Below are 10,371 nucleotides of genomic sequence, written 5' to 3'. Positions count from 1 at the left end.
CACCTTAATTCCTTCCTTGAAAATTATATGACCTAGAAAAGTTACTTCCTTCAACTAGAACTCACATTTGGTAAACTTAACGTACAGTTGATGTTCTCTCAAGGAAGATAATGCTCAAATATTTCTCATGATTTTCCAAAATCTTAGAGTACACCAATATATCATTAATGAACACCACCATAAATTGATCTAGATAAGGCTTAAAGATTCAGTGCATTAAATCCATGAAAGCTGCAGGAGCATTAGTTAGCCCAAACGACATCATAGCAAATGGAAAGTGCCCATATCTTGAATTAAAGGCAGTCTTACGTATATCCTTCTCCAAAATCCTCAATTGATAATAACCCTGCCTGAGATCCAACTTTGAAAATACTATCACCCCTTACAATTGGTCGAACAATTCATCAATATGGGGCAAAGGGTACTTGGTTTTAACAGTGACATCATTCAAGCCTCGGTAATCTATACACAATCTCAAACTCATGTCCTTCTTCTTAACAAATAACACTGAAGCTCCTCACGGAGAATAATTTTCTCTAATAAAATCTCGCTCTAGTAAATCCTGCAATTGCAACTTTAACTCTTTCAATTCAGTTGGAGCTATTCTATAAGGTGTCTTAGAGATAGGTGCTACCCCTGGAACCACATCAATTTTAAATGCTATCTCTCTTTCAGGCGGCAATGATTCTAGTTCCTCGAAAAAAATGTCTGGGTATTCCTTTACCACTAGCATATCTTCCAACCTCACCTTATCCCCAAGAGTGTTTATAAGAAAAGCTAAATATCCTTGAACTCCCTTACTTAACAACCTCCTAACTCGAATTCCTGAAATAAAAGCAGACGAGACAAGCCTACCCCTTACATCCATCTTTAGGGTTGCCTCTCCCGAAATACATAACTCTACCATTTCTTCTTACAATTCAACTGAGCGTGGTAGCGAGCTAACCAATCCATACCTAGGATAACATCATACCCCTTAATAGATAGGCCTATCAAGTCAGCCAACAACTTTTGATCTCCAACCCATACCTCACAATTTCTATACATCAAATTAGCAATCAAACTTTGATTTCCTGGAGGCTTTTTAACTTTCAAATCATAGGACAACTTAATCGGCCTCACATCAATCGGCCTCACATCTACCCCACTCATGCTTTCAGGGTTTACAAAAGAATATGTCGCACCAAGATCAATTAAAACCTTAGCTAGGCAATGGTAAATAGGAATCATACCTTCAATGACTCAGTAGAATCGGGAACTTGTTGATGGTCTAAGGCGTAAATCCTAGCCGGCACCCTCGATTGACTTACTCCTGCATTAGATTGCTTAGCTGTAGACTTGTCTGGCCATTGAGTACTACCTGTGATGCCCCTACTTCTCCCTAAGGCGAACCAAAGGGTATCAGCGGGACGCCTGCCCAACTCTTGCCAGGACTAAGTACAATTCCAGTTAAAACTTAAAGTACAATACTAACTATGAAATCGGAATAAAGGCACGAAGTCATTCCCATACACAAATATTCAATCTTACAGCACAAGTTCAAAATACAATCACTTTTCAAAAATATACAACTTTCAAAATATGTCTAGTCAATTACAATCAAAACCCTAATACAAAACTGCCTCAAGTCGGCTTCTCCATCACTCCTTCCATTTCGGATCTTGTTAAGGAAAACAAATCTAATGATATGAGCTAACGCTCAGTGAGGCCAAGAAAACATGCAAAATACATAATTCAAGTAGCAATGGCATTTAAGCAAAAATTAAAGCTGTAACATTCAAGCAATTCACAATTTTCAATTAAACACATTCAATGAGGATACAGGAGCTCTCAGGAGCTAAGTTCCACTTGCTTCGCCAAACCTCGATCGAATACCTTCCCGCAATGATACTCCGTCAACCAGGTCGGCATTTAAGTCCGTATGTGACAGCCCCACCTTCCCCTAAAGCGGACCAAAGGGGTTAGCGGACTGCCTGCCCGGCTCTCGCTAGGACTACTAAGACGGTAAAACACAAACTCAAGTCGATCTGGAATCTATTGGCGCGCTTACCGAAACCAACAATCAGGAAATGGAAAACGAAAATCGAAACAGAAAGTGAATAGTGACTACCATGTCACAATCCGACTAAGACCCAATCGAAGACAAGTAACTTCAGATAATCCTTGAAAAGGATATATACAAACCAAATACATCACATGAACATAAGTACACACTTTTACAAAACCACATTCGTATATTTACACATCCAAAAGGCAATATTTGAATCCAAACACAATTAGGGTTTCCAATCATGGAGGAGCTATACAAAAATCTCTAAACTAGCTCAACTCATTCTTCAAAAGCAAAAGTCCAAAAGATAATTCCTTGTAAGGAAAATAAAATTTAACGGAGTGAGCTTTCGCCCAATGAGGTACTATCACGGAAATATACCAGGATCACATAAAGACAAGAACATTCAATCCAAATAAGTTCATCAAGTGAGTAAAATCAACACCACACAACTATAGTGAATAAAAGGATACGGACGGCTCTCAAGAGCCCTTTTCCTCTTTTTCGATGCTTGATCTCATCTCATTGACTCTCCGTCAATGTATACAGTGTAATCATAACCGTAGACTCCTTTTTACTCCAATATTCCGTCCACCACACATTCCCCTTACCGGGCCCGAACACCAAGCAGTACAGAATTGGTAATACTCGAGTATACCGGAATCAGGGGTCTCATACCCAAAGATTTCGAAATACAGTCCCCATGGCTTGTCAAATGTCCTCGACCAAGTCCTTACCGGCTCGAGTCAATTGACTTCCAATGAGGTAGAGCTCAGAGTTAACAGTAAAGGTCCAAAGTGAACAGTAAAGGTCGTTGGATACACGTCCAAACGACACCAAATCAAGTACAATCAAGAGTATTGCAAATGGTATAGTAAACAGTCAAGTAGGCCAGAGAGCACGAGAGTGGTAAAGTACACCCTCGCTCACCTAGCCTAAACAATAATCACAACTAGTCCAACCACAGAATTCAAGCACAAGGAAGCCACGGAATAACAAACATGTGAGTAGTACACTCACCAAGGCAAACAAAGTAATTTCACAAGTTTTCGCCTGACGTGAGCCTCAGATCACCGGCACGCCCTATAATAATCAAGAAAGTACAATTAAGACTCGAACACGAGTCGAATACCTTTTTAAACGAACTATTAAGGGAAAAACCAAATATAGCTTGGAAATGAAAAACATATAACATTTAGGGTTAAAAGTAGAAACAAACCCTAAAACCGTTCATTTCTATCCAATCTCAACCCAACTCACAAGAATCCAATACCCTAGACATTTGGACAGTATTTCCCCTAAAATTTCAGCTTTTCCAACCTACAATCAACCATTAAAATGCATCCACAAACAACCACAAGCATCCAATCAATTCATAGGCCATTCAATATACTTCATTAGGGTCACAATGCCCAGCCAATTAGAAGCTCAACAATCAACCATAGAAAACCCCCAATTAGAAACCCTAAATCTGAAATTTTCCGCACAAGCGGAAATTTTCCGCAAATAACCGCAATTAACGCACAAGAGAGCTATTTAACACCATTTAGAACCATCAATTCAAGCCCAACCATATCCATCATAGGAAAACAGAAAAATTCTCACAAAAATCAGAAAATTAGCTAACTTCACTCTAATCCATAAAATCTTCCATAAAATCAACTAATTAGCTACCATAAGGCACCAATTGGCCATTATTAGGAACAAAGAGTGAGTTCCAAGCAAAATACCTTAACTTTTCAAGAAAGGTAGTAGCTTAGGGCTTTTTCTTCCAAAATAACTCCACCAAATCCTTCAAACCCCCTTAGCAAGTCGATTTTGTGGACTAATTCACGAAATAATCGGTTGGTTTTCAAGATTTGTGCAAGAATAGAAGATGAAAGGTTGAAGCTTTATTTTCTTTTCCTTCTAGAGAGGTTCGGCCAAGGGAGATAGAGAATGAAGATGACTTGGGTCAAAATTAGTCTTTTAGTAAAGTTAAAGAAAGTTAGGCAAAAGTTAGGCAAGTCTATTCCAATAAGAAATGGACACTTGGCACTTTGTTGTTGCTAGAAGTCATTTTCTTGTCTCCTCATGGTTAATTCATCTAGGTAACCTCCAATTATCTCCTAAAACCTAGTAATTAAATCCCTTTATGCAAAATTTAACCTAATTGGCCGAATTTCTCTCACTTAATGCATTAATGGGTCCCACGTCCAATATACACTCCTAATTTCTCATAAACTAACTTATACTAGAAAAATGATTTAAAAACTATATTTACTGATAAAATGTTGATAAAAGTAATATAATAAAGAAAATAAAAGAAAACGGGCCTAAAATTTTTTTTTTCTGGGTTCTCACACCGTAGAACTCCACTTACTTCACAGTTCCGTCCACCATACACCGCACCGGGCCCGAACATAAAAAAAGCACTACTACGCGAGTAGGCCATGCAAGATCTCTCAATAGATCAAGCTTGCAGTTGTCTCATGGTTCACCAAGCTTCTCGACCAAGCCCTTGCTGGCTCGAGTCGCAAGGTCGGCCAATTGAGATTTGGGCGTCCCCACAGTTCAGTTAAAAGTCGAGGAGATTCACTCCAACGATATACAGACAGTTCAGTTATAAGTCGAGGAGATTCACTCTGTGAGGCCCCAGTCCGATCGTAAGTCGATATTAGGGTTATTTGATATTTGGTTTGGAAAAAAAAGGGTTTTATGGCTAGGAAGGAAACCCTAATTCGGTTAAGTTGGAAAATCCTAGTTTACGTATTATGATTATACGGTTCAAGCTATAATTTATATTCGGTAATCTAGTGTGTGCCTTGACATAGGTTAGTAAGTTTGAATGATTAGCAAACCTCTAGTGTTGCAATATTAGAAAGTTTCAGTGGAGATTATTTATCGCCGCTTTTCTACATTTTCTTATTAGAAAAGTTCCCCAGATAATTTTTTATGAGTAAATATAGTTTTTAGATGATTTTTCTAGTATCGGTTAGATTTTGAGAAAAGAAGAACGGATTTCGGACGTGGGACCCACTAGTGCGAAAAGTTCGGGAAAATTCGGCCAATAAGCTTAAATTTCGGATACTGTGAAAAATTTATCGGGTGTTAGGAGATAAGTAGAGGAGGTGATTTGATTGATGTGAGAGAGAAAAGAATAGATAAGATTGTATTTAAGAGGTGACAAGTGTCACCTTCTTAGTGGTTCCAAGTTAAGATTTACTATTCACATTTTTGACTTTTTTTTGACCAAAGGTTAAATATCTTCAAAATTCATTAAAATTTCCTCATTCTTTCTTCACCATAGCCGGCCCTCTCAAGCTCCAAAAGGAAGAGAACTCCATCAACTTTCAAGCTTCTACTTGGTGCAAATCACCCAAAAACATTAGCTTACATCCATTTTACTCCATAAAATCTTTCCTTTTAGTGATAGTGAGTGGTCTAGTGAAGTTGTTTTGAAGAGCTAAGGTGTCCACAATCCCTATCTCTCTTGTTACTTGGTAAGTGATGCTAGAACACTCTTCTACACCTAATGATGTTTATGTTATGCTTAGAAGTAGCTTGAGTGATGGAATATATGATTTATTTCTTGATTTGAAGAGTTTTGGTGAAGTTTTCCATTTTATGATGAATTTGCTGGTTTAATATGAATGGGATGTTGTGGCCTTGTATGATGAATGGTAATGGTTTAAAATGACTCTAGTAGGTGTGAATAGTTGATAATTGCACTCAATTTTGGATTTGGAAGAATTTCTGGAAAATTAGGGTTCTTGGTTGAACATTCTGTCCGAAATTTTAGGTCATAGATAGAGGCCGAATTGGACTTTTCTCAAAACATGAAAGTTGTAGGTATTGATGAGGTTGAGGTTTCTGCAAAATCTCAGGGAATTTGGAGTAGTATAGAGTGAGTTATGCCGTTTTTACTGTTGCTGTTTTTGGTGAACAGAATGTCCGAACTGCGATAGTAATTGTCTGTTTTGACTGGAATTGGTTTGGATTTTGTTGTTGGTGTCTTCTGATGAAATGTAGTTTGATGTCTTAGCTTTCATATACCTTTGGAATCAATGCTTTTGGACCTGTATAGACTGACTTGGACTGATTACAGTTTTGTGTGATTTGGGAACCTGCAATTACGGTTCTGGGTTGGTTTTCTGCATTTTGACTTAGTTGTGCTAGGATTTGGATTGAGAGGCCTTCTACATTGTTGTAGCCCCTTAAGTCCTGGATATCCCTGTAAATTTCAGGATTACGGAGTGGTATAACCTGAGTTCTAAACGAAATACTCAGACCTGTTTTGACCGTCAAATTCTGTTCTGTTCTTATATCCGGACAGTTTACGACTGGAACTTTGGCTTCACGTTTGACTAGGTTACAAGCTGTTTGGGCTTGCGACCAAAACACCAAACTTATATCTCTATATCAGAGCTTTCTAACGCCCTTGGAATTTCATGAATCGGGTTTATAGAACCTGAGATATAGCCGAGCAAATAAGGCCTGCCCGTGAAAATGACCATTTTCTGGTCAGATTGTTTTGGTCCTGACGACCAACTTCTGTTCCGAATTTGGATTGCCGACCTTCATGAAAGTTGTTCCATTTGGAATGAACTATCTAACTGCCAATTTTCAGCTCTTTTGCCCATGTGTAGCATAGAAAACAGTTTGCACTCAAAACTGACCATTTGTGCATTAGCCAGATTTCGTATGTGATTGTGTTTGGTTCATTTGGGGCTGAAGCCTCCAGTTTCAGTTCTGGATGTCTTCATAACAATTGTTTTTCATCCTTTAAGCTTCGATATGGTGTCTCATACGCCTTAATCCGATATTCGTAGCTCAACTTATGATTACAATAGAAACGAGTGTCAAATCTGCCGTTTCCGCTAACGGCCGTTTCCGTTTCCGTCCGTCATATGTACGTGCGCGCGTGCCATTTTTGCCGTTTTGCTTGTTTTAGGCACGATAGTAGCCGTTTGCGATATTATGTGACACAATCTTCTATTTCAGACGGTGGTGAGCTGGGCGGAACTGGTGGGGCCCACTACTAGCTGTTCGTTTCGATCCGACTTCGTACTTTTGCTATTTCCGTTTTGAGTAAGTATTCAGGCCAGTTTGGTGTGTTTTCTTTGCTATGTGTTTGAGATATGTGAAAAGGGTACTTAGGCGAGGGTGTACTTTATCGCACTCGACCTAAACCCTAATTTGAATGTATAATTGTACTTGGCATATGTATATGAACCTTTTGGAACCAAAACCCTTGAGCTTGTGGCTCGGGGCGACTTTCGAGTAAAGTTTGTGAAGTTTGCAAAGTTTGTGAGTTCGTGGGCCCGATCTAAGACCTGTTTGGACTATTCGAGCCGGTTAGGGCTTGGTCGAAGTCAGTCCAACTTAGTCTGAGGTCACCAAGTTTGTAGGTTCATGTTATGAACCAATTTTGTGAATCCGGTTCACCGAGAAGGTGACCAAGTTTGTGACCCGAGCTTGTGACTCAAGCTCAAGTTTGTGATTTCGTTCGCCCGGGCAAGTTTGTGAGGTGACTGGCCAGTGAGGGTGATAAGGTGTCGGTGGGTGTACAAGTGAAGTTCTACGGACTATTATTTGCAGTCGACGGAATGTCGGCAGGAGATCACGCATGGCATACGAATTGGCTTTGGAGCCACCTGTATCCTTATTATGTGATGTTACTTTTCTGCTTTTGCTTTACTCTTACTGTGTAACTGTTGTTACTTGAAATTTATGCTTTCGCCCCTGTTTACTTACTAAGCATATAGCTTACCCCGTTCCATTTGTTTTCCTTAGTAGGGGCCGACGCGGGGACTTTTGGTTCGTACACTAGTATAGATAGATTGGCTTGTATTAGTTAAACAGTTAGGATGTTTGTTTTAGTTTTGGTGGTTTGTATAAGGACCCTTCTTAGGGTCTATCTTCTGCTGGTTGTGGTTATAGTGTATTAGAGTGGTTTGACTCGAGACTTTTGAGGATGTAAATGTAACTTTTGGGATTGTATATATATTGTATATAGTGCTCTTTCGATTTATCTAGTTTTATTGCTTTAAGTTTTGAGTCCTGGCGCGAGCTAGGCAGGCGGCCCGCCGATACCCTTGGGTTCGCCCTTGGGAGAAGTGGGGTCGTCACACACTCTAACGACATGCAAACAGTTCAAATACAGTTCAGTTACAAGCAGTTCAGTTCAGTTGTTCAATCGGTTAAAAGAGAACGAGTGCGATAAAGTACACACTCGACTCAACAGTTATAAACCATTCAGTCCATAAGAAGCAATTTACATAATTGCAACAAATCATGCACTTGACACTCACCAATCAAAATAGGGAGTAAGTGCTCAAACAAGCATTTAGGCATCCGCTTCGAGATCCTCTTGAAGGTCCTCTTGAGTGCCTGAGAAAATAATAATTGGCTATCACACACTATTACTTACAAACCCCTTTGCTAACAAGGAAGATTGTACACTGTACAATACTAAGAAAATGTCATGAAAGAGAGCCTTAATTACTCGTAAATCGAGACTCAAAAGTGGGGTTTAATAACACAAAGAAAACTGATTTCCTTCATGAAATAAAGTTTAAAACGGTCAATCAATCTCAAAGGATAGGGAGGAGTTTCCAAAAACTCATTTCCCATCAAGTCGGAAAATTTCAGTTTTGCACGTCAAATTTAGAAAAATCAGAACTTGAACTTTGTAGGTCTAAAATTCGAAAAATTTATACCGTTGGAATCTTTGTTCAAAGTACTAAGAGTTCCTACAAAACACTTTTCCAAGATTCTAAACGGAAGACATTCAAATTTCAGCCCAAAGTGGCTGACTTGAGCATACAAGACAGTTTCAGTCATGTTTTTCGGCAAATTTGGAAATTCGGTAAAATTCATAGAAAGTGAACTAGCCTCTGAAATTTGTAACACAATATGATTTCCAAACAAAGTTTCAAACAGGCCAAACGGAACTAAATTTGGAGCCTTGATTATCGAAATATAGCAGTCCAAAGTCGGCAAACTTTCATTACTAAACAGTGAATTTTCCAGATTTAACAAGCTGTTTTTGGAACATCATTTGGGTATCGAAATGATCTTAGTGTGATGGCCCCACCTTCCCCTAAGGTGAACCAAAGGGTTTGGCGGACCGCCTGTCCAGCTCTCGCCAGGACTCGATCGCTCTCATCAAGTGAAATAAGATATAACCTCGAGACTAAGCGAAAAATAATTCTCAAACTTGAAACATGTACATACATTCATATCCATCTCAAACAGAAATACAATCCCAATTAGAACAAAAGATTTAAGTTATTACTACATCCAACCTTATCCAAGCACTAGCGCGAGAACAATAAAAAAATAAAATTTCAAAAAAACTAGACCAAGCTAGTCTGCACAGGACTCATGCCCTCGCTCGCATCCCCTGTAAGGAAAACAAAGCTAACGGAATGAGCTAAAAGCCCAGTGAGGTTCCATACACATAGCCAAATAATTAAACAAGGAAATTAATCATGTAATAACAAGTAATCCAGAATAACAAGTAATCCAGAAAATATTTACAATATAAAGTAATGATAATACATTCATTAAAAGGATACATGCTCACATGGAGTCCTTCGTTCATTCATTCCACCAACCATTTCCTTATTCCTCCAGCATTAAAAATAATTTCATTTGTACATGAAAATCCATCCATTGTTCTTGCCATTCATTCATTTATTTCATTTCCCCCCTACTGGACACTGGCCAGTCTCCACCAGACTTCGTGGTCATACTCGAGTATACCAAACATTAACCCAGGGTCACCAATCGCCCGACCGAATCCGCTTCTGTATTGAGTCGATCGGCAACGAAGGGCAAGGGCCCAGTTCAGCCAAAAGGCTTACATTCATGTACAAGTAGTATGTAAACATTTAATCATTTAATCATTGTAAATTTCACATTCATTTAGGTCGAGTAAGATAAAGTACACACTCGCCTAGCAAAATTCATTTTTAGAAATCATTGAAAACTTTAGCATTTAATCCAACATTCACAAATAGTCACATAGTCACAACATGCCACTAGTCATTGGAACATGAGTGCAAGACATCATCTCTTTAAGCAAATAACGTCAAAGTTCTTTCTGGATAAATCCTCAATAACCAAGGAACTCTAATAATAACCAAGGAAAATATTAGGTTAAACATTCCAAAAGTTTAGGTGAACGCAAAAGAAAATCGAAATAACTCTAGTCAAAGTTATAAGTATAGTTTTTGAAGTGAAAAGAGTAATTTTAAACAAAAGGCATGAGTAAAATAATTTGTAAACTTATGCTTGGCTCGTAAACTTTGAATCTCATTTGAGTCGAAGAAACG

The 10,371-nt window shown here is 38.7% G+C and overlaps 1 protein-coding gene across 1 annotated transcript; it reads right to left on the bottom strand.

Annotated features, from left to right (window-relative positions):
* Positions 1 to 517: 517 nt before the first annotated feature.
* On the bottom strand, positions 518 to 1,152 carry LOC113758205. Its single transcript, XM_027301158.1, has 2 exons — positions 957 to 1,152; positions 518 to 825 (listed from the first exon to the last, which is right to left on the bottom strand). Exons 1-2 carry the CDS (start codon positions 1,150 to 1,152, stop codon positions 518 to 520), a joined length of 504 nt encoding a protein of 167 aa, XP_027156959.1.
* Between the last annotated feature and the right edge of the window lie 9,219 nt (positions 1,153 to 10,371).

Source organism: Coffea eugenioides, unplaced genomic scaffold (genome assembly GCF_003713205.1).
Source record: "Coffea eugenioides isolate CCC68of unplaced genomic scaffold, Ceug_1.0 ScVebR1_38;HRSCAF=212, whole genome shotgun sequence".
Lineage (NCBI taxonomy): Eukaryota > Viridiplantae > Streptophyta > Magnoliopsida > Gentianales > Rubiaceae > Coffea > Coffea eugenioides.
Note: the sequence above shows the minus strand (reverse complement) of the source record. Positions and strands in the feature narration are given on the sequence as shown.

What these genes read in the sequence shown, in the direction of transcription:
- LOC113758205 (XM_027301158.1), bottom strand. Translation starts at nt 1,152, where the DNA reads ATGAGTGGGGTAGATGTGAGGCCGATTGATGTGAGGCCGATTAAGTTG. An exon ending in GGGGTATGATGTTATCCTAG is followed by an intron (nt 826 to 956) that starts GTATGGATTGGT and finishes CTTTTATTTCAG; the next exon opens with GAATTCGAGTTAGGAGGTTG.